This window comes from Microchirus variegatus, assembly GCF_963457635.1.
Source record: "Microchirus variegatus genome assembly, chromosome: 5".
Classification (NCBI taxonomy): domain Eukaryota; kingdom Metazoa; phylum Chordata; class Actinopteri; order Pleuronectiformes; family Soleidae; genus Microchirus; species Microchirus variegatus.
In genome coordinates, this window is record NC_139806.1 from 28367531 (window position 1) to 28386555 (window position 19025).

A 19025-nucleotide genomic window follows, 5' to 3' on the forward strand; every position below is an offset into this window, starting at 1 on the left:
CAAAACTGCCGTCTTTGTTTTAAAGGGCGACGTATCCGAGACGGTGAGGATGTTCTTCGACGAGACTAAATCTTTCCCTCCGGCTGCCAAGAGTCTGCTGACCATCCAGGAAGTGGACGCATCCCTGACCCGCCTCGCCCAGCTGACCAAGGAGGACGAGCAGCAGACCGAGCTGGAGGCCATCGCCAAAAAGTAAGTACAGTACATTATCACGTCGTTATTAATTAGGCGCCGGGGCAGTAAAGCAGCACAGATAAGGTAATTCATTAAAAGAACAAGCAGCGCAAGACCTGATCTATTAAAACAGTTTATGACTCTCGCTTTAATGCATCCAAAAGTGACAAATCAAGTCGAGTCAATTTTATTTATATAGCTCCAAATCATAACAGAAGTTATCTCTGGGGCACTTTTCATATAGAGCGGGTCCATGCCGTACGCTTTGTGGGATTATTTATGGAGACGGCGGCAATGAGCAATCACTTTGCTGCGGCGGAGGAGGAAGAAAACACTTCCTTTAAAGAGGCAGAGACCTCGTGACCTCTGGGTGGGCGGCCATTTTCCCTCCAACCGGCTGGGCGGAGAGAGAAATGGAGATTTGTGCATGAACCACTTTTATTTATGGAGTGATAACAGAACAATAGAAATGTGAGAAATCAATGAAAAGTTAAAATTTATAATCAAAACTAATGTTTAAAAGAGATTAAAAGTGTTCGAAGTGTAACAAAAAGAAGGATTACGTTAAAATATAAGGATAAAATGCATCTTAAAGTTTAAGAATGTTTTAATAATAATAAAAAGGGATAGTTGTACACTATCTTTATCTCAATATTTTCTAATAGGAAGCTAAAAGTAGTAGGAAGTTTATTTATGCCCTACACCATAGCCCTTTGAAAAAAATGACAATTTAAACTCACAGGACAAGAGAGCTGCTGGTTCTACACTTTCTTCCTTTCATAAATCCCCATCCAAACATTTCAAGCTCTAAAATAACAAAATAAAGACATGCTGAAAGTGCTGATGGAGGCAGCGGAGGGTCAACGACTCCAGTGTTCTGTGGGCGTAAAATCGCTAGGTTTCTCTATGGACTTTGGTGTGGGAGAGTGAGCAAAGCAAACGTCCGCTAAATAAGATATTGTACATTTAAGTAGGAGTGGGTTTTTTGGGGTCGGCCTTTTGTTTAAAGATGAGAAAACCTACTAAACTGCGAAGAGTTGCACCTGGATCGACAAACGACAACGAGATACACTGGTTTACGCCTGAAAAAATGTGCTTTGAATGTCAAAAATGTGCTCACTTGGCTCTCGTCCACCTGCTCTCTGCTGCTATTTGGCACAGTGGACTCGCAACCTTGTACAAGCCCACTTCAAACATCGTGAACCATTGCTTTCGTGGTAATAGTGGTAATAATAATAAATGTAGCAGCAGGTGTTAAAGCAGGAACATTGGCAAAGGCAGAAATACCTGCAGGAGGGGGAAGAAATAAGGGAGGGAGATGGAAGAGGCACAAAGCTCTAAAGAGAAAGAGGGAGGGAGCCTGGAGCCCTGTGAGAACCAGGGAGTAAACAAACAGACTGTGGGTTTTCAAAGTTTAACAATCGTCTTGTTGACAGGACAATATGGACTTGGATGATTTACTGAGACTGGAGGGAAGGTCGAAGGGAAACGTGCAACAAAGCCCTGAAATAATAAAAGAATAACGCATTTAAGACACGTAAACATGGAGGAGATGTGGCTGTTAGAAGAGACATGGGACGACAGGGGTTCCCTTTATTGATTGTTATAACCACAATAATTGGGATTTAATTGGAAAAATACACATATTGTTACTTTTTTTAAGATGAGATAGACCCCAGGTGTTCATAAAGGGAATATTTACTGTAATTATCTTGATTAAAGGTGCTGTATTTTCACCGACAATTATTCTTTATTTTTAAACATTAAATATTTGATTTATTTGAAAACGTTAAAATTGTTATATTTGCTTGTGCTGGTTTGTTATTGTAGGGGTTTTGCAGTTTTTCCACAGATTTTTTTAGATTTCCTGCCTGAGGCAAATCTTTCTGTTTCTTTCTCTCTCACACACACACGCATGGCAGCGTTATACCATTTATAACAAAATGTGTGGTTGTGTTTTGAAGTTTGTGACGGAAGCGGTTTATTTTCTGATTTTTTTACATTTTCTGTCAAACTCAAGCCAGAAATTAAACTAATACATTTGTCACTTGTCTTAATGTTGTTGTTTTAACCTTTTCAGGTCGTAAATGTTCATATTTCAGCTTCATAAAATGCTTTTCTTTTTAAATAATTATTATTCCACAGTGATAACGTTTATTCTCTTTTCATTGCAGATGCACCAGCAACGACCTGAAATGCATCATTCGACTTATCAAACACGACTTGAAGATGAACTCTGGAGCAAAACATGTGTAAGTGTCTTTATGTTTTTAAAGATTATTTTAGGGAAAAGCCGATACAATACGCACTTTCTGGAGCCGTCCGATATTAGTCAAAATCACGGAATTTAATATCATCAAGAGAAAATTTAAAAATACACTGCAATCCAAAAAAACGCTGATGAATAGATGCTCCTTATGCATATTAATAGATTTATTTTAATGTTTTTATCGTATTGTTTCATATCAACACAGAGGCTTTTATTGTGAAATATTGTCACAAATATGGTTATTGCAAATAAATGTGAGTGTTTTTTTAATTAAATGTAATCAAATTTAAGCGCCGATCGTCCCCACCCCTGATGAACAGCTGCTTTTTCCCCCAAAAGGTTACTTGACCGCCCCTTCCTGACCAGACAACATGCTCAGTGGTGATGAAATTTACCGGGGTCATTGAAAGCATCTCATTAGCCGCTCCTCTTAGCTCTCTAACTAGCTTTCACTAGCTCTCATATGCTGGATTGTGAAATGCTGGATGACTAACGCATGTGATGCAGAAGCCTCTCAAAAAAAACGTCAAATATTAATTTCTATGCTACATAGCCACACCAACATGACTATGATTGAATGATTGGACCAACACGCTAACTCAAAACATTTCTCAGTCATCAAATCAAATTCAACAAGAATTCAGAGCTGTAGTTTGAGGTTAAAAGTCAGGAAGAGTTACCTCACTTCTCCAGTCTTGTTTCCACACAGAACTATCTTTCCGTTTACTTTGTCTTCAGTTAATTGACCAAAAGGACTTTAATCAAACTCACTTCTCACAGCAATATTTACTCCTTCAAGCTACTTTTGTTCAGCTCTCAGGTGTGACTGATTTATCACTCGGCCCCTCCCCTTCACTTCCTGTTCTCGTGGGACAGAAAAGTCCGTCCCTTTTCTGCTATTTTCCGTCTGCATTTGTTACAATCTTTACTAATCTCTGTTATTGCTGCAGTTTGGATGCCGTGGATCCAAACGCGTACGACGCCTTCAAGGCCTCGCGTAACCTGGGCGACGTAATCGAGCGGGTTTTGAGGAATCAGCAGGAGGCGTCCAACGGTTCGGGAAAGAGGAAACTCCTCACTGTGGAGGCGTCGCTCATGACCCCCGTCCAGCCCATGTTGGTGAGTCCACACCCGGCCCCACCACTCACCATCAAGCTTTAATGAGTTATTTCTGTCTGTTTTTTTGGTAGTTATAGATGCTTTTTGCATCATAAATGTGTCATCAAAACAAACACTATTATAGGGAGTTGTGTAACATTGATCGTTGATTTTTCAGGTGCGAGAAGCTGCAGCTTGACCTTAATTTGCAAAGAAATATTTAATATTTATATGGAATATCGGGAACTAACGATTATTTTCTCAAGTGATTGAGTACTTGTTTGGTCCATAAAATTTCAAAATATTGATTTATTGTTTTTCAAACCTGGCAATGACGATGTTCTTAAATGTCTTGTAATGTTCACAAACCAAAATTATTAACTTTTATTTGTTAAACGGAGCAAAGAAACGAGAAAATATTCACATTTAATAATCTGAAAAATCAGAAAACTGACAATTCATGCACAAATTGATTAATCGAGTAATTGTTTCAGCCCTAAAGTGATGGAATATTAGCCAAGTGCCTTAGTGCAGAAAATTGAGGTTGCAAAGTAGAACTAAATTAATTGTTGTACGAGTCTTTTTAATCATTAAAACAAGCTTTCTGATCTATTTTAGTCTGTTTAATGTGAATATTTCCTGAATTCTTTGCTCCATATAACTAAGAATTCATTTAAACGGAATAATCCTGGTTTTTGGACATTTTAAATACCAGACAAGTAATTGATTAACTGTGAAAATAACTGTTGACATGATCATCGTAAACAAATCGGGAGGGAAATGTTAACTGAAGTCATAAATCAAATGTAAAAGAGGCTAATTTTCTCGCTGACTTACATACAAACTAGTGGAGGCTCCACCTGATGGCCATTCAGGAGAATACAGGCCCCAAACTCTTCCTTATTGCCTTCACGTTCCTTTGGAAGAGACAATACATTAATTTTTCTTCTCTCTTACATACAGTCTATGATTACTGCATCCACTTGTGCCTGTTGTAACTGAGTCGCACGCACGCACACGCACACACACACACGCACACGCACGCACACGCACACACGCGCACACACGCACACACGCACGCACACACACACACACACACACACACACACACACACACACACAGCACGACCTCCAAGGAGTGAGCTGATGTAATAGTTGGATCATTGTGCATCAATTATCCAGCAGTGAGCCGACACTGTAATCATCCTTTGTGGCTTCGGGCTACGACACTGCATGAGGGTTATCAGTGAGAGTCAGACCTGAGTAAATTAGAAATAGATTTTCCGATAAAAGGCTGATAATTAGTTCTTTTAATAGCTTAGATTTAGTGATGTAAAATTATTTTGATGCCTTTACAGCTACACTTCTGTGCAAATAAAAACAACAAGAGATGTAGATCAAAGGAAATGCTGTCGATCAGTCGAGGAGATTAGTTTTTAATTTGACTGGACCTCACAGATAAACTCATGTTGAGTCCTCATTCACAAAATTAATGCAAGTGCTACTTCAGCAAAAATAAATAAATGTTTTCCCAAACACCAAACACCTCCCCACCAAGCATTAGCTTTCACATGACACAGCAGAATTTTAATTACGCAGCATGAGAGTGAATTTAAAGCCACTGCAGCTTTATCACATTTGAGTTTTACAAACGAGCGACACGGTCCGGCTCACAGCTGGAACTTCAGTTCAGTCTGTGGAGGATTAAAAAATACTACATTAGCGCTTTGATGTGTGCTGTGGACAGGGGAGAAGACGAGGAACATTATGGTGTCGTTTTTCTGTCTTTATCTGCCGTCGCACTGAATGTGAAGTTTTGTGTTATTTCTGTGCGCGTTTACGTCAAGTCTCTGTAGATGGAACGCCATGCGTCGTAGAGCTGTGGGCGTCAACATGAGGCCATAATTTGTTCTTTAATAGTGTAGATTTATTCAAGAAAGAGAGAGCAAGGTCGAACACAAAATGATTTTAACGCAATGTCCAGGTAAAAATGTCGGGAAAATAATATTTCTGTCGTTTCGTGTTATCATGAGGTTTTAGCAAAAGTAAAAAAATGTTCAGCAAACGACACAAAAACACGAATGAAAAAAGCCGTTCTGTGTCTGATTCTGTACATTAATACAACACTTGGAAAAATTCAGTGCAACTGCAGAGACCCAAAGACTACTGAACCAATTTACGTCTGTTTATTTTGAGCTGCGCAATTTTTACGTTGTTCCTCAAACAAAACCTGGATTCTAATAAATAAACTGAATAAATAAAGGCATTAATATTTTTTAAATTGTAAGAAGCAAATTTGTGCCATTTTCCAAATTAAAATGCATTAACTGAAATGCTTTTTCATTTTCAAAACGGAGCTGCATTTTGTGACTCATAAATAAAATTAATAATCTATTTCAAAATGCATTTTCATCTTCAAATTCAAGACTGCTCATTCTGTGACTTAATTAAAATGATAAAGAAAATGACATTTAAGATTTAATTTTCAAAACATCCTCCAGCAAAAAGGTAACAAAATTCAATTTGAAATGTCAAATTTGAAAATGCATTAACAGAAATGCTTTTTCATTTTCAAAATGTAGCTGCATTTTTTGACTCATAAATAAAATTAATAATCAATATTCCAAACTGCATTTTAATTTTCAACTTCTAGACTGCTTATTCTGTGCCTTAATTAAAAGACAAAGCAAACAGACAAATGCTTTTTCGTTTTCATGTTCGCCGCAAAAAGTGTTTCATAATTCAAATGAGTTCGCAATACGGAGCGGCGCAGGATAGTGACGTCACTGGCCACGCCCCTTCTTCAGGCTCTGCTACACATACTCACACAAAGGAGTGGAGGAACATCGCGAACCAGACTTCTCAGTTAAATATTGACATGTCAGACATTTCCCTAGTAATTGTTGGAGAATAACCCACGTTTTTAGGATTGTTAAAGTACTTTTAACTGATCTACAGTTCAGCATTATTGTTTGGTTCGATCCTTCTGTCGGAGTTCTCAGGAGCGCAGACTCCGTGTGACACAAACACACACAGCTGCAGCGTCTATGCAGCCGGTCACAGTCAGCGGTGCTGTCCCTAAACACACCAGACTCCTTAGTGAGATGTGACGGCACTCTGGTCAATCATTCAGTCGGCAGTCTGGCGATATCACGCATAGTATCTACTCAGCTGCTGGCCAATACAGTCGTTGGACACTCCAACGTAGGACATTTATACTTTACATATCTATGCTCAGCACGATTGGAAGAAGAAGGGGAGTGGCCAGTGACGTCACTATCCTGCGCCGCTCCATATGGCGAAATCTTTTGAATTATGAGACACTTTTTGCGGTGAACATGAAAACGTTTGCTTTGTCTTTTAATTAAGGCACAGAATAAGCAGTCTAGAAGTTTAAATTAAAATGCAGTTTGGAATATTGATTAATAATTTTATTTATGAGTCAAATGAAAAAGCATTTCTGTTAATGCATTTTAATTTTCAAATTTGACATTTCAAATTGAATTTTGTTACCTTTTTGCTGGAGGATGTTTTGAAAATTAAATCTTAATTGTAATTTTCTTTATCATTTTAATTAAATCACAGAATGAGCAGTCTTGAATTTGAAAATAAAAATATTTATTTTGAAATAGATTATTAATTTTATTTATGAGTCACAAAATGCAGCTCCATTTTGAAAATGAAAAAGCATTTCAGTTAATGCATATTAATTTGGATAATGGCACACATTTGCTTCCATAATAAACCAGAGAATATTCTTATTTAAAAAGCTAAAAAGAACCCAGAAGTTTTAAAACAACACTAACCTATTAATGGAAGGTGAAAATAGTTGTCACCTGTCACCAGAAACTAGACACTTTTATTTTCATATCTCCAGTGAAGAAAAAGACATTTCCCCAGTGAATTTTCTTAATGAAATGTGGTTACTTGCTTTTTGTGACCGACCGCCGTCGTCGTCTCTGTTTTCCAGGCGGAGGCGTGTAAATCCATCGAGTACGCCATGAAGAAGTGTCCCAACGGCATGTACTCGGAGATCAAGTACGACGGCGAGCGCGTGCAGGTCCACAAGAACGGAGACGTCTTCAGCTACTTCAGCCGCAGCCTCAAACCAGTGCTGCCACACAAAGTCAGCCTCACACACACACACACACACTGTGACACACAAAGACAAACAGTTCAAATGTGTGTCAGATTAAAACACAGTCAGGTTTTCTCCCTGGAGGATTAACAGTTTAACGGTGTTACCGGAGCGTGGGATTCCGATGTTCCTCCTCAGCAGGAGTGTGACGGTTATAAACATGCGTGGATAAATACTGCAACATATTCATTCAATTAGCTCTATATCAACCACAGGCACAAGGGGAATGAAGCCAAACAGTGTTTACATGTCACCTTTTCACAAGCAGGTTTGATTTTCATTCTCCAGATTCTGAGCAGACATTTAAAATTAATCCAGTTTAAACCAGAGGTCGAGCAATTCACTGTTTTGGCTCATTTGTTAGATTTCTTACAATCCAATCCCGTTTAAAAGCTCCAAATTATTATATTCATAATCGATCAATCTGTCCATTATTGTCTTAATTAAAGCTATTACCCATGTGGTTTAGTTACCCTTTAAAATCAACATGTGTAAAAAGTATTAAGTGTCAATTATTTTCTCGAAAAATGATGACGTTCTCAAACTAAAACGATTGATTTTCAACGATTTCTTTGTTAAATGGAGCAAAGAATCCAGAAAATATTCACCTTTAAGAAGCCGAAAAATCACATAAGTGTTTAGCTGCTGCCACCTTGTGGTCGTTTTTATCAGTCCAATCGTTCATTTTTCTGCTTTGTATCGTTGTATTGCCACAAAAATGATATTATTATAATATATACTGATGTTTGTTGTCCCTTGATAATGAAGGGTCATTAAAAATCCACGATATCAGTCGACTTCAAGTTAAAAACCTGTACGTTTAGTGTACACACAAATTGTATCAAACCCAGAAAAACATATTTAAAAAATGCATCAGGACAAGTCAAGAATCCACAGACTGCTTTTAAAGGAAACGCATGAAAAATACAAAATAAAACGGAACAACAATGCTGTGCTGTGTCAGATGTAAGCGCTCTGCTCGCCTCTCACCATCTTCCACATGGCTAAACACTCGCCCTCAGCCTCTCACCATCTTCCACATGGCTAAACACTCGCCCTCGGCCTCTGTAATTAGCCAATTTAATGCTAATGTTAGCTTAACATTCAGCAAAGGGTAGAATCCAATTAAAACAGTCCAAAGTTGCTGTTAACGCTCTTTTATTCCGATAAACAAAGCCACTGTTAAACAAATATTTCTCTCATTTCACCTTCACCAACTCTCGGTCTCAGCTCCTCCTCCATCTTTGTAACGCCTGCTCTGTTGTTTTTTAAAACCACAGGTGGCTCATTTCAAAGAATACATCCCTCAGGCTTTTCCTGGAGGTCACAGCATGATCCTGGACGCTGAAGTCCTGCTCATCGACACAAACACCAGTAAACCCCTGCCCTTTGGGACCTTAGGTGTCCACAAGGTGAGGACACCACAGCCACATTTAAATCCGTCTTATATACCAGCATGATTCTTTTTATTGTTTTTTTTTGTGGTTCTAATTTCCTCTCCTGTCGGGTTCAGAAAGCAGCGTTTCAGGACGCCAAAGTGTGCCTGTTTGTTTTCGACTGCATCTTCTTCAACGGTGTGAGTCTCATGGAGAGGTAACGCTGTTTTTACACTTCATACACATCCACCGTTCTGTCATTTTTGGGCTTTTCCATTAGCGATAGATCAGTTAAAAATACTTAAAAATCCAGTGCGTTAATCGCCCAACATTTAGCAAATGAAACATCTAAAAACTCAATATTTAACATGCAGGAAGTACTGAACAAATCTTTTTAACGAACCGATTCTAATGATTCAGTTACACTGAAAACGTATTATTAAAACTTAATTATCTAAAGATGTAATGTGTCTCACTGGCGTCCTTCAGGCCTTTGTGCGAACGCAGGAAGTTCCTGGACGACAACATGGTGGAAGTGCCCAACAGGATCCTGTTCTCGGAGATGAAACACGTCACGGTGAGCGCGACGTCTCTGAATGTCCACTTCTATCTGCTCTAATGTCTATAAACATGTTTGATTATTGATTAAATTGTCCTGTGTGTGTGTGTGTTTGTGTCAGAGAGCGGGAGATTTGGCTGAAATGATCACACGCGTCATCAGAGAAGGACTTGAAGGCCTCGTGCTAAAGGATGTTAAGGTAAGATTTGATGACTGTTAGACGTTAAATGACCACAAATTAACAATTAGCTTGAAATTTCTCCCGAAGAATATTTACAGATGAAGGAATACGTAGACCATAAAGAAAGAAAATCACCGGGAAGTCACAATACATTGAATCACCACTAGGGGGCAAATCTGCTACTTGTGAAAAGGTCAAGTTTGACGTCAGTAAACATTTCTAACAATGCATTGAAACTGGATTAAATCACAGCTTCTCTTGTTTTAACGAAAGTCAGAAAAACATTTATTTTTAGGAATTATATCGGCTTAGTTCAGAATTTTTTTCTTTATAGGAGAAAAGAACAGCTAAAATATTATTTTTAAATCAAAGAAAGTCTCACTTATTCAGGAAAACGGCCAAAATATTTAGCAATTATTTTATTAAGACATGATGCCCCCTGGTGGCAAGAAGAAGAAGCAACGGTGGAGCTGTGAAGTACTCTGCCTGACGGGGTGCCAACATTCACAGTGAAATGCTTGCTATGTCGTCATTCCGAGGGAGGTTTAAACATTGCGTGTTTTATCGCCTATACTTACACTAAGTGGAACCACTAAAACATGACTGAGTCTTGTTTTTTCACATTTTGGGGACTGGTATGGCCCACTGAGTCCCAAATATCAGTATTAAATGATTAAAAAGTTGATTTTGCACAATATGGGCCCTTTAAAAGTGATTGGTCAGAAAAGTTTGAACACCATAAAAAAGTTTTCACTTGACTTTAGTTCCAGTGTAATTTAGCCGCAGCTGGAAGCTAATGTGGTCCTTTTAAAGGTGTTCTCCTTCTCCATGTTGTGTCTCAGGGAAACTACGAACCAGGAAAACGCCACTGGCTGAAGGTGAAGAAAGATTATCTGAACGAGGGAGCCATGGCCGACACGGCCGACCTGGTGGTGCTCGGAGCTTTCTACGGGAAAGGCTCCAATGGTGAGTTTTAAAGACGTCCAGCTGTTGGCCTGCGGGACGTTTCGGTCCTCTCAGACACTCCGTCTCACTCTCTGTGACACTTTTATCGTACGGTTTTGTTTCTGCGCTCGGAGCTTCGGCCCCAAACGAGCTCATCAAGAAGGTTTTAGTGCTGCTGTTAATTTTTAATAATGCTAATTCCTTTAACGACCGCTGGGACCGCTTTTAGGAAACAGGTTTCAACTTTGAGAAAAACTGATGTTAAATACGCCTCCAATATTAGAATTATACGAACAGTGGGAGCGAGAGACGACTTTAAAGTTCTGCAGACGCTCAATGACGGTCATAATAATGGAAAACGTACAAGGAGCTTCACTAGAGTTACGTTAAAAGAGGAAAATACACAGGGTTATAAACATGAAAAACCTGACAGAAAACACTTCAGGTGAAACATCAAACGCCTATGAATGTGCTCCAATCGGTCAATTTGTTCGTAAAAGTGTGTTTTAAACAAGTAAAACATGCGATTTACAAAATTACAGGTTGTTTAAATCTAATAAAAATGTGTTCAACTTTCTGATTTTGTGCACAAATGCAGTCGTCGTAGCAGATACTACAAAAATAATGACTTAAAATAAAAAAGGATCACTTAATTTAGATTGTAGGAACAGCATTTTCTAAATAAATTCTGCCTAATGTCTGTCTATTATTCACACTGAATGTGGATTTTTACAAACGTAGAATCCAAAACAATGAATTCAGAATAAAAGATGAAAAAACAGAACACAGGTCTGCGGTAAATCAAATTATTCAAAACTGTTTGTAAAAGTGTGTTTTAAACAAGTCAAAGGCAATTTAAAGTGCTGTACGTGTCATTTTACAAACACACAGGATGCACAAAATATCTGATTTTGTGCACAAATGCAATCAATAATCAAAAATCTAAGAATTACAGGAAGCCATAAGATGCTAAAGTGGCATTTCCTGCCATGATGATCGAATGTGAATTCTCATGACTCGCCATTCCGCCTCCTTAAGGTCGACTGTTGCGTATATTCAGACAAAAGCGCTAAAAAAACCACTTAATTTTAAAAGCTACGCATTTCCCCCACGTTTAGCATTTTGTAACTCCAGTAAACGGTGCTAACGACGCAAACACGAAATTCACCTATCTAATCTCGCCTCGCGAAATTTCCACGCCGCGTCCGTGTAAACGCAGCATCAGTTCAAGCCAAGTCCATGTGTCCTGTAGTTCCTCCTTTACTGAAGTTGTCCTCTTTATTTTCTTCTTCTTCTTGCCACCAGGGGGCATCATGTCTAGCTTCCTCATGGGCTGCTACGACCCAGACTCCAAGAAGTGGTGCACGGTCACCAAGTGCTCCGGAGGCTACGATGACGCCATGTTGGCTCGACTCCAGAAGGAGCTGGACATGATCAAAATCAGCAAGGTCACACACACACACACACACACACACACACACACACACACACACACACACACACACACACACACACACACACACACACACACACACACACACACACACACACACACACACACACACACACACACACACACACACACACACACACACACACAGGCTCGAGATAGTGTCGTAAAACTGAAAATTAATCCTCTCTACATCTGTGTGTGTGTGTGCAGGACCCGAGCAAAATCCCAGGATGGTTTAAAGTGGTCAAGAACTATTATCCAGATTTCCTGATCCGCGATCCTCAGGTGAGACGTCATGACTCAGCACATTGTCGCCTGCAGCTGAATATCTGTGAAGCGGAGACGTCACTTCTACATCACAAGTGATCAGTTAAAAGCGTCTTCTGCAGATGTTCCACTGCAGATAAATTAAACTGCAGGCGTATTAAGATGATGAACAGCAGAGCTGCAGCAGGAGGAGGAGGAGTTTACAGCCTGTACAAAAGTGGATTTTATCATATGTCGTTTTAAATGCTCTCAAAATAAGTTAATTTATTTTATCTGAATAATCGTGAACAGGGAAAATGCTTTTTTTGCCACAAATGTTCCCTCAAAATATATATCTCGTCTGTGATAAGTAATTCCAGAGCAGTTTGGCGCCATTTTAAGAATTTAAATCAGTTTTATGGTTATTTAACATACTGTGAAATTGTAGCATAACAAAAATAATAAGCTCCGCCTCCAAAACAGCAGATATCTAGTGTTGTTGTTTTTTTACTATTACTTTTTACTCTTTTACTATTGTTGTTATTTAGCAATGCTTTTTTTGTAAAAAATGAGTTACGTTACCTTGTATTTGAACCAAAGGTAAAGTTCGGACTGAAGGTTACGTAAGACAAAAAAGTATTTATTTTCGCAATGATTTTGTGAATTTAAATAATAAAAAACCTAATTTGAGTTAAATCTTTAAAATATCAATTTGGTTCTTTTCCAAATTTGAACAAATGCAAATTCTGAAGCTCCACCTCCAAAACAGAAGAAATCTCATGTGTTGTTCTCATTATGTCGTTTTTTTTGTAACATAAGCAATGTTTTTATGTGAAAAGTAGCCACTTTAACTTGTATTTGATCCAAATAAAGGTAAAGTTCGGACAGGAGGCTCCGCCCATTTCCTTTTACTTAAGGGTTTTTAACGTTTATCGCAATGATATGAATTTAAATTTTGTCGTTCCAATAAAATCAGAGACTAAAAACCTCCAATGGTAAAATATAAATATCAATTTGGTTCTTTTCCAAATTTGAACAAATGCGATTTTTCTGTCGTCCCATTAACGCTAACGTCATTTATTCCTCTCCCTGTGCAGCGAGCACCCGTGTGGGAAATCACCGGCGCCGAGTTCTCCAAATCAGAGATGCACACGGCCGACGGCATCTCCATCCGCTTCCCACGCATGACGAGAGTCCGCGACGACAAGGACTGGAAGAGCGCCACCAACCTGCACCAGCTCAAAGTACGGTTTTCTATTTTTACATCCATGTTTTATCAGACTCTCCATTATTCCACACCTCACAGTACTATCTTTTGTATCAATTACAGCTAAAATATAGTATTTGATTAAAGGAAATCATTGAGGACAGTTACTTTTATCTCTGGTGGAAAACTGAGAAATACAACATTTGACGTGAAATTTTCTTCTCCCCGTGCAGGAGCTTTTCCGCATTTCTAAGGAGAACTGTGACTTCAAAGTGACCGCGGGACCGTCAACGTCCAACGACGACAAAGGTTCGTCAGGAGGCGACAGCAGCGACAGGAATTCACCACCACCACCAACACCGCCGTCTTCGGCGGCCCGGGGAAAAGCTCCTCCCAAGAAACCAGGCAAGTTCACGCAGCAGCAAACACGACTCATCGTAATTTAGTATTCAATTAAAAATAGCTCGACTTTTGTCATCACAAAGACAGAAGTGCTGAGAAGCTCCGTTTAATAAATTAACTCAAAACACCAACAACAAAGATTTTACTACTGAGAACATTTTGCAGTGATAACATTTTTATTTGCCTTTAGCCAACACTACTTTTCATACACATGTATATAAACAACACACACACAGTTTCCAACAGACGTGGAATAATAACGACGTTCTCTTAATTTCCAGGTAACAGTGTTACACCTAAAGCAAAGGTAGCGGTGAAGTCGCAGCCTCGCTCTCCGGCCATCGAACAACCTGCTGCCAAGAAGGTGAGTGAGTGAGGGTGCTGTGATTTCACGTCACTAACGGAGAGAAACCGAGCTAAAAACCTTGTGAAATCGTGATCAACTCATGATTTTGATGATGTTTGATTATCACCAGGCGAAGAAGAGCGAGAACGTGTACAGTAACGGACAAACAAAGACCACGACGCCGACAGCTCCAACAACGGCAAAGTCTCGACTGCTGGAGCCGAGAAACGACAAGGTGAGAGCTAACTCAACTGCAGCTTAAAACTTAGTTTAACTAAAGTTATATACATATACGTTTATATGAGATGTTTCTTTTTTGAAAGTGATGTTTCTTAAGGGAGAGAGACGTTTCTTTCTCGAGGGAAATACGTTTCCTTTTCTAGAGAAAGAGAGGTTTCTTTAGAGAGAGACGTTTCTTTTTCTAGAGAAAGTAAATGAACATCTTTCTGTAAAAGAAGGAAGTTTATTTTTCTAGAGAAAGTAAAGAACCATCCCTTCTCTCTCTAAACTTGCAAAAGAAACATCTTTCTCTAAAGAAATGTCACTTTCTCTGGTTAAAGTAACGTCTTTTTCCTCTAAAAAAAGGGAAACTTCTTTCTCTAGAAAGATGTTTCTTTAACCAGAGAAAATGACATTTCTTTAGAGAAAGAAGTTTCTTTTGCAAAAGATGTTTATTTGTTTCTTTAGAGAGAGATGTCTCTTTCTCTAGAAAGAGAAGTTTCTTTTTCTGGAACGATGTTTCTTCATTTTGAAAGAGACACTAACTGGAAAAAGAGATGTTTCTTCAGAAAGAGACATTTCTTTTCCTGGTGAAAGACAGGTTTCTTTAAATAGAGAAAGTGACATTTCTTTAGAGAGAGCTGTTTCTTTTCTAGAGAAATTGTTCCTTTTCTAGAGACACGTTTCCTTTTCTGGAGAAAGAGACGTTTCTTTCGCCAGTGAAAGTGACGTTTCTTTAGTTTCTTTAGTAAGAGACGTTTCGAAACAGAAGAAACATCTCTTACTAGAGACACTAAAGAAACGCCACTTTCTCTGGCGAAAGAAAGGTCTCTTACTAAAGAAAAGGAAACCAGTCTCTAGAAAAGGACCTGTTTCTCTAGAAAAGGAAACTCTTTTTAAAGAAACGTCACTTTCTCTGATTAAAGAAACGTCAGTGTCATTTCTTTAGTAGGAGACGTTTCTTTCGCCAGTGAAAGTGACGTTTCTTTAAAAAGAGTTTCCTTTTCTAGAGAAACGTTTCCTTTCCTAGAGACACGTTTCCTTTTCTAGAGACACGTTTCCTTTTCTGGAGAAAGAGACGTTTCTTTAGCCAGTGAAAGTGACGTTTCTTTGAAAAGAGGTTTCTTTTCTAGAGAAACGTTTCCTTTCCTTTAGTAAGAGACCTTTCTTTCGCCAGAGAAAGTGGCGTGTCTTTAGTAAGAGATGTTTCTTCTGTTTCGAAACGTCTCTTACTAAAGAAACTAAAGAAACGTCACTTTCACTGGCGAAAGAAACGTCTCTTTCTCCAGAAAAGGAAACGTGTCTCTAGAAAAGAAACCTCTTTTTAAAGAAACGTCACTTTCTCTGGCTAAAGAAACGTCTCTTACTAAAGAAATGTCACTGACGTTTCTTTAACCAGAGTTAGTGACGTTTCTTTAGAGGGAGCCGTTTCTTTTCTAGAGACACGTTTCCTTTTCTGGAGAAAGAGACGTTTCTTTCGCCAGTGAAAGTGGCATTTCTTTAGTGTCTTTAGTAAGAGATGTTTCTTCTGTTTCGAATCGCTCTTACTAAAGAAACTAAAGAAACGTCACTTTCACTGGCGAAAGAAAGGTCTCTTTCTCCAGAAAAGGAAACGTGTCTCTAGAAAAGAAACCTCTTTTTAAAGAAACGTCACTTTCTCTGGCTAAAGAAACGTCTCTTACTAAAGAAATGTCACTGACGTTTCTTTAACCAGAGTTAGTGACGTTTCTTTAGAGGGAGCCGTTTCTTTTCTAGAGACACGTTTCCTTTTCTGGAGAAAGAGACGTTTCTTTCGCCAGTGAAAGTGGCATTTCTTTAGTGTCTTTAGTAAGAGATGTTTCTTCTGTTTCGAATCGCTCTTACTAAAGAAACTAAAGAAACGTCACTTTCACTGGCGAAAGAAAGGTCTCTTTCTCCAGAAAAGGAAACGTGTCTCTAGAAAAGAAACCTCTTTTTAAAGAAACGTCACTTTCTCTGGCTAAAGAAACGTCTCTTACTAAAGAAATGTCACTGACGTTTCTTTAACCAGAGTTAGTGACGTTTCTTTAGAGGGAGCCGTTTCTTTTCTAGAGACACGTTTCCTTTTCTGGAGAAAGAGACGTTTCTTTCGCCAGTGAAAGTGGCATTTCTTTAGTGTCTTTAGTAAGAGATGTTTCTTCTGTTTCGAATCGCTCTTACTAAAGAAACTAAAGAAACGTCACTTTCACTGGCGAAAGAAAGGTCTCTTTCTCCAGAAAAGGAAACGTGTCTCTAGAAAAGAAACCTCTTTTTAAAGAAACGTCACTTTCTCTGGCTAAAGAAACGTCTCTTACTAAAGAAATGTCACTGACGTTTCTTTAACCAGAGTTAGTGACGTTTCTTTAGAGGGAGCCGTTTCTTTTCTAGAGACACGTTTCCTTTTCTGGAGAAAGAGACGTTTCTTTCGCCAGTGAAAGTGGCATTTCTTTAGTGTCTTTAGTAAGAGATGTTTCTTCTGTTTCGAATCGCTCTTACTAAAGAAACTAAAGAAACGTCACTTTCACTGGCGAAAGAAAGGTCTCTTTCTCCAGAAAAGGAAACGTGTCTCTAGAAAAGAAACCTCTTTTTAAAGAAACGTCACTTTCTCTGGCTAAAGAAACGTCTCTTACTAAAGAAATGTCACTGACGTTTCTTTAACCAGAGTTAGTGACGTTTCTTTAGAGGGAGCCGTTTCTTTTCTAGAGACACGTTTCCTTTTCTGGAGAAAGAGACGTTTCTTTCGCCAGTGAAAGTGGCATTTCTTTAGTGTCTTTAGTAAGAGATGTTTCTTCTGTTTCGAATCGCTCTTACTAAAGAAACTAAAGAAACGTCACTTTCACTGGCGAAAGAAACGTGTCTCTAGAAAAGGAAACATTTCTCTAGAAAAGAAAACTCTTTTTAAAGGAACGTCACTTAATGTAATGTCACACAATTTGACATGATTTGAAAGGTAAAATGAGTAAAGTCAATGAATTTGACATGATTGGAACCTACATTTTTAAACATGTACTGACTTTAATCTCATGACTCCCACTTTAAATCCATAAAAACACTTGTGTGTGTGTTGTGTCGCTGATGTTTTTCCTGACCGTCTTTTTCTCCACGGCAGACTCTCCTGGACATCTTCAGCGGAGTGAAACTCTTCATGCCCGACTCCACGCAGGACTTCGACAAACTGCGGCGATACTTTGTGGCGTACGACGGCGACCTGGTGCCGGACTACGATGCCTCCTCGGCGACACACACCATGGAGGCGGAGCATGAGGAGAGCAGCAGGGCGCAGAGAGTCACGCCCAGCTGGATCTGGCAGTGCATCCGCAAGAGACGCATGGTCCCGCCCTGTTAATAAACAACAACAATAAAGAGAAACTAAACAACACTTTTTTTAACACTGCGTTTAACTGAACCTAGAGTTCATCTTTTTAACTTTTTATTTATACTTTTAAATTGAGTTTTTGCCAAATCGAGGTAGAAGCTGCTTCACAAATCATGGCAGGAGTGAAAACACGTAATAATCTGATGAGCATAATGTTTTTACTGCCACAGTGACAAGCTTTCTCATTTTGTGAGGTTTTTTAATGACAGGAACAAACAACGTTAATCAGGAACGTCATCCAACGCTGTTGAAACACTTTCAGTAAAAGTGATTTCACACATGACGTTTAGTCTATTTTTATAAGCACAGCTCCACAGTTAAAGGGAAAGTGCAGCTTGAAGGTTTTTCTATGATTGACAGTCGCGCTGCAACAATCGATAGATTAGTCACCAACTCATAAAATTATCGTTTTCTGGTTTTCCAGCTTCTTAAATGTGAATATTTAGTGGTTTATTTGCTCCATGTAATAAAGAAAATATTATAAACTTTGACAACATCGTCATCACAAATCAACATTTTCTCACAAAGCAAATAAAGAATATGATATTAAAATTAAAATTAAAATTGCAGGATACTACATATTACTATAAGTATGCAATGATGATTCTCTGGAGCAAAGAAACCAGGAAATATTCACATTTAAGGAGCAAACTCCAACCAATAAGTTGAAGACCAATATAGTCGATTCATTTCCTAAGTTTGAAGAAAAGAAAGTGAGGATGAATCACGTGAAAAACAAAAAACACACCTGTCGTTCTGGTCAGTTATGTCGACAAAGAAAAAAGGACCATGGTGCGGCAAAAACTCTGTTAAAAATGGGGACCCTTTTCACTGCTGCACCACCACACACATTGGACCTGAGCAGGTGAATTTGTACGAAAACAAGCAGCCGTTTGTCGTTTGTAAGGTTGTGTTTTATAGGTTTGGACGAAACGATGATTTACTTCTACTTACTGCAAATGTCGTAACTGGAGGTGGCAATAAAGACTTTTATTGTGAAATTCTGTGGATTATTGGCACAAAAGTTGTTTTTTCAGGA

The 19025-nt window shown here is 38.7% G+C and overlaps 1 protein-coding gene across 1 annotated transcript in view; it reads left to right on the forward strand.

Annotated features, from left to right (window-relative positions):
- lig3 (ligase III, DNA, ATP-dependent) overlaps positions 1-18824 on the forward strand; it is a 26631-nt gene extending 7807 nt beyond the window's left edge. The window contains exons 6-21 of the mRNA XM_083890460.1: positions 26-192; positions 2349-2426; positions 3394-3562; positions 7512-7667; positions 8960-9091; positions 9193-9272; positions 9545-9632; positions 9736-9813; positions 10638-10761; positions 12046-12188; positions 12404-12478; positions 13537-13683; positions 13880-14051; positions 14330-14412; positions 14525-14629; positions 17720-18824. Coding sequence (XP_083746586.1) covers positions 26-192; positions 2349-2426; positions 3394-3562; positions 7512-7667; positions 8960-9091; positions 9193-9272; positions 9545-9632; positions 9736-9813; positions 10638-10761; positions 12046-12188; positions 12404-12478; positions 13537-13683; positions 13880-14051; positions 14330-14412; positions 14525-14629; positions 17720-17956 — 2034 coding nt within the window. The 3' untranslated portion in view covers positions 17957-18824. The remainder of the gene's footprint in view (positions 1-25; positions 193-2348; positions 2427-3393; positions 3563-7511; positions 7668-8959; positions 9092-9192; positions 9273-9544; positions 9633-9735; positions 9814-10637; positions 10762-12045; positions 12189-12403; positions 12479-13536; positions 13684-13879; positions 14052-14329; positions 14413-14524; positions 14630-17719) is intronic.
- Positions 18825-19025: the final 201 nt, after the last annotated feature.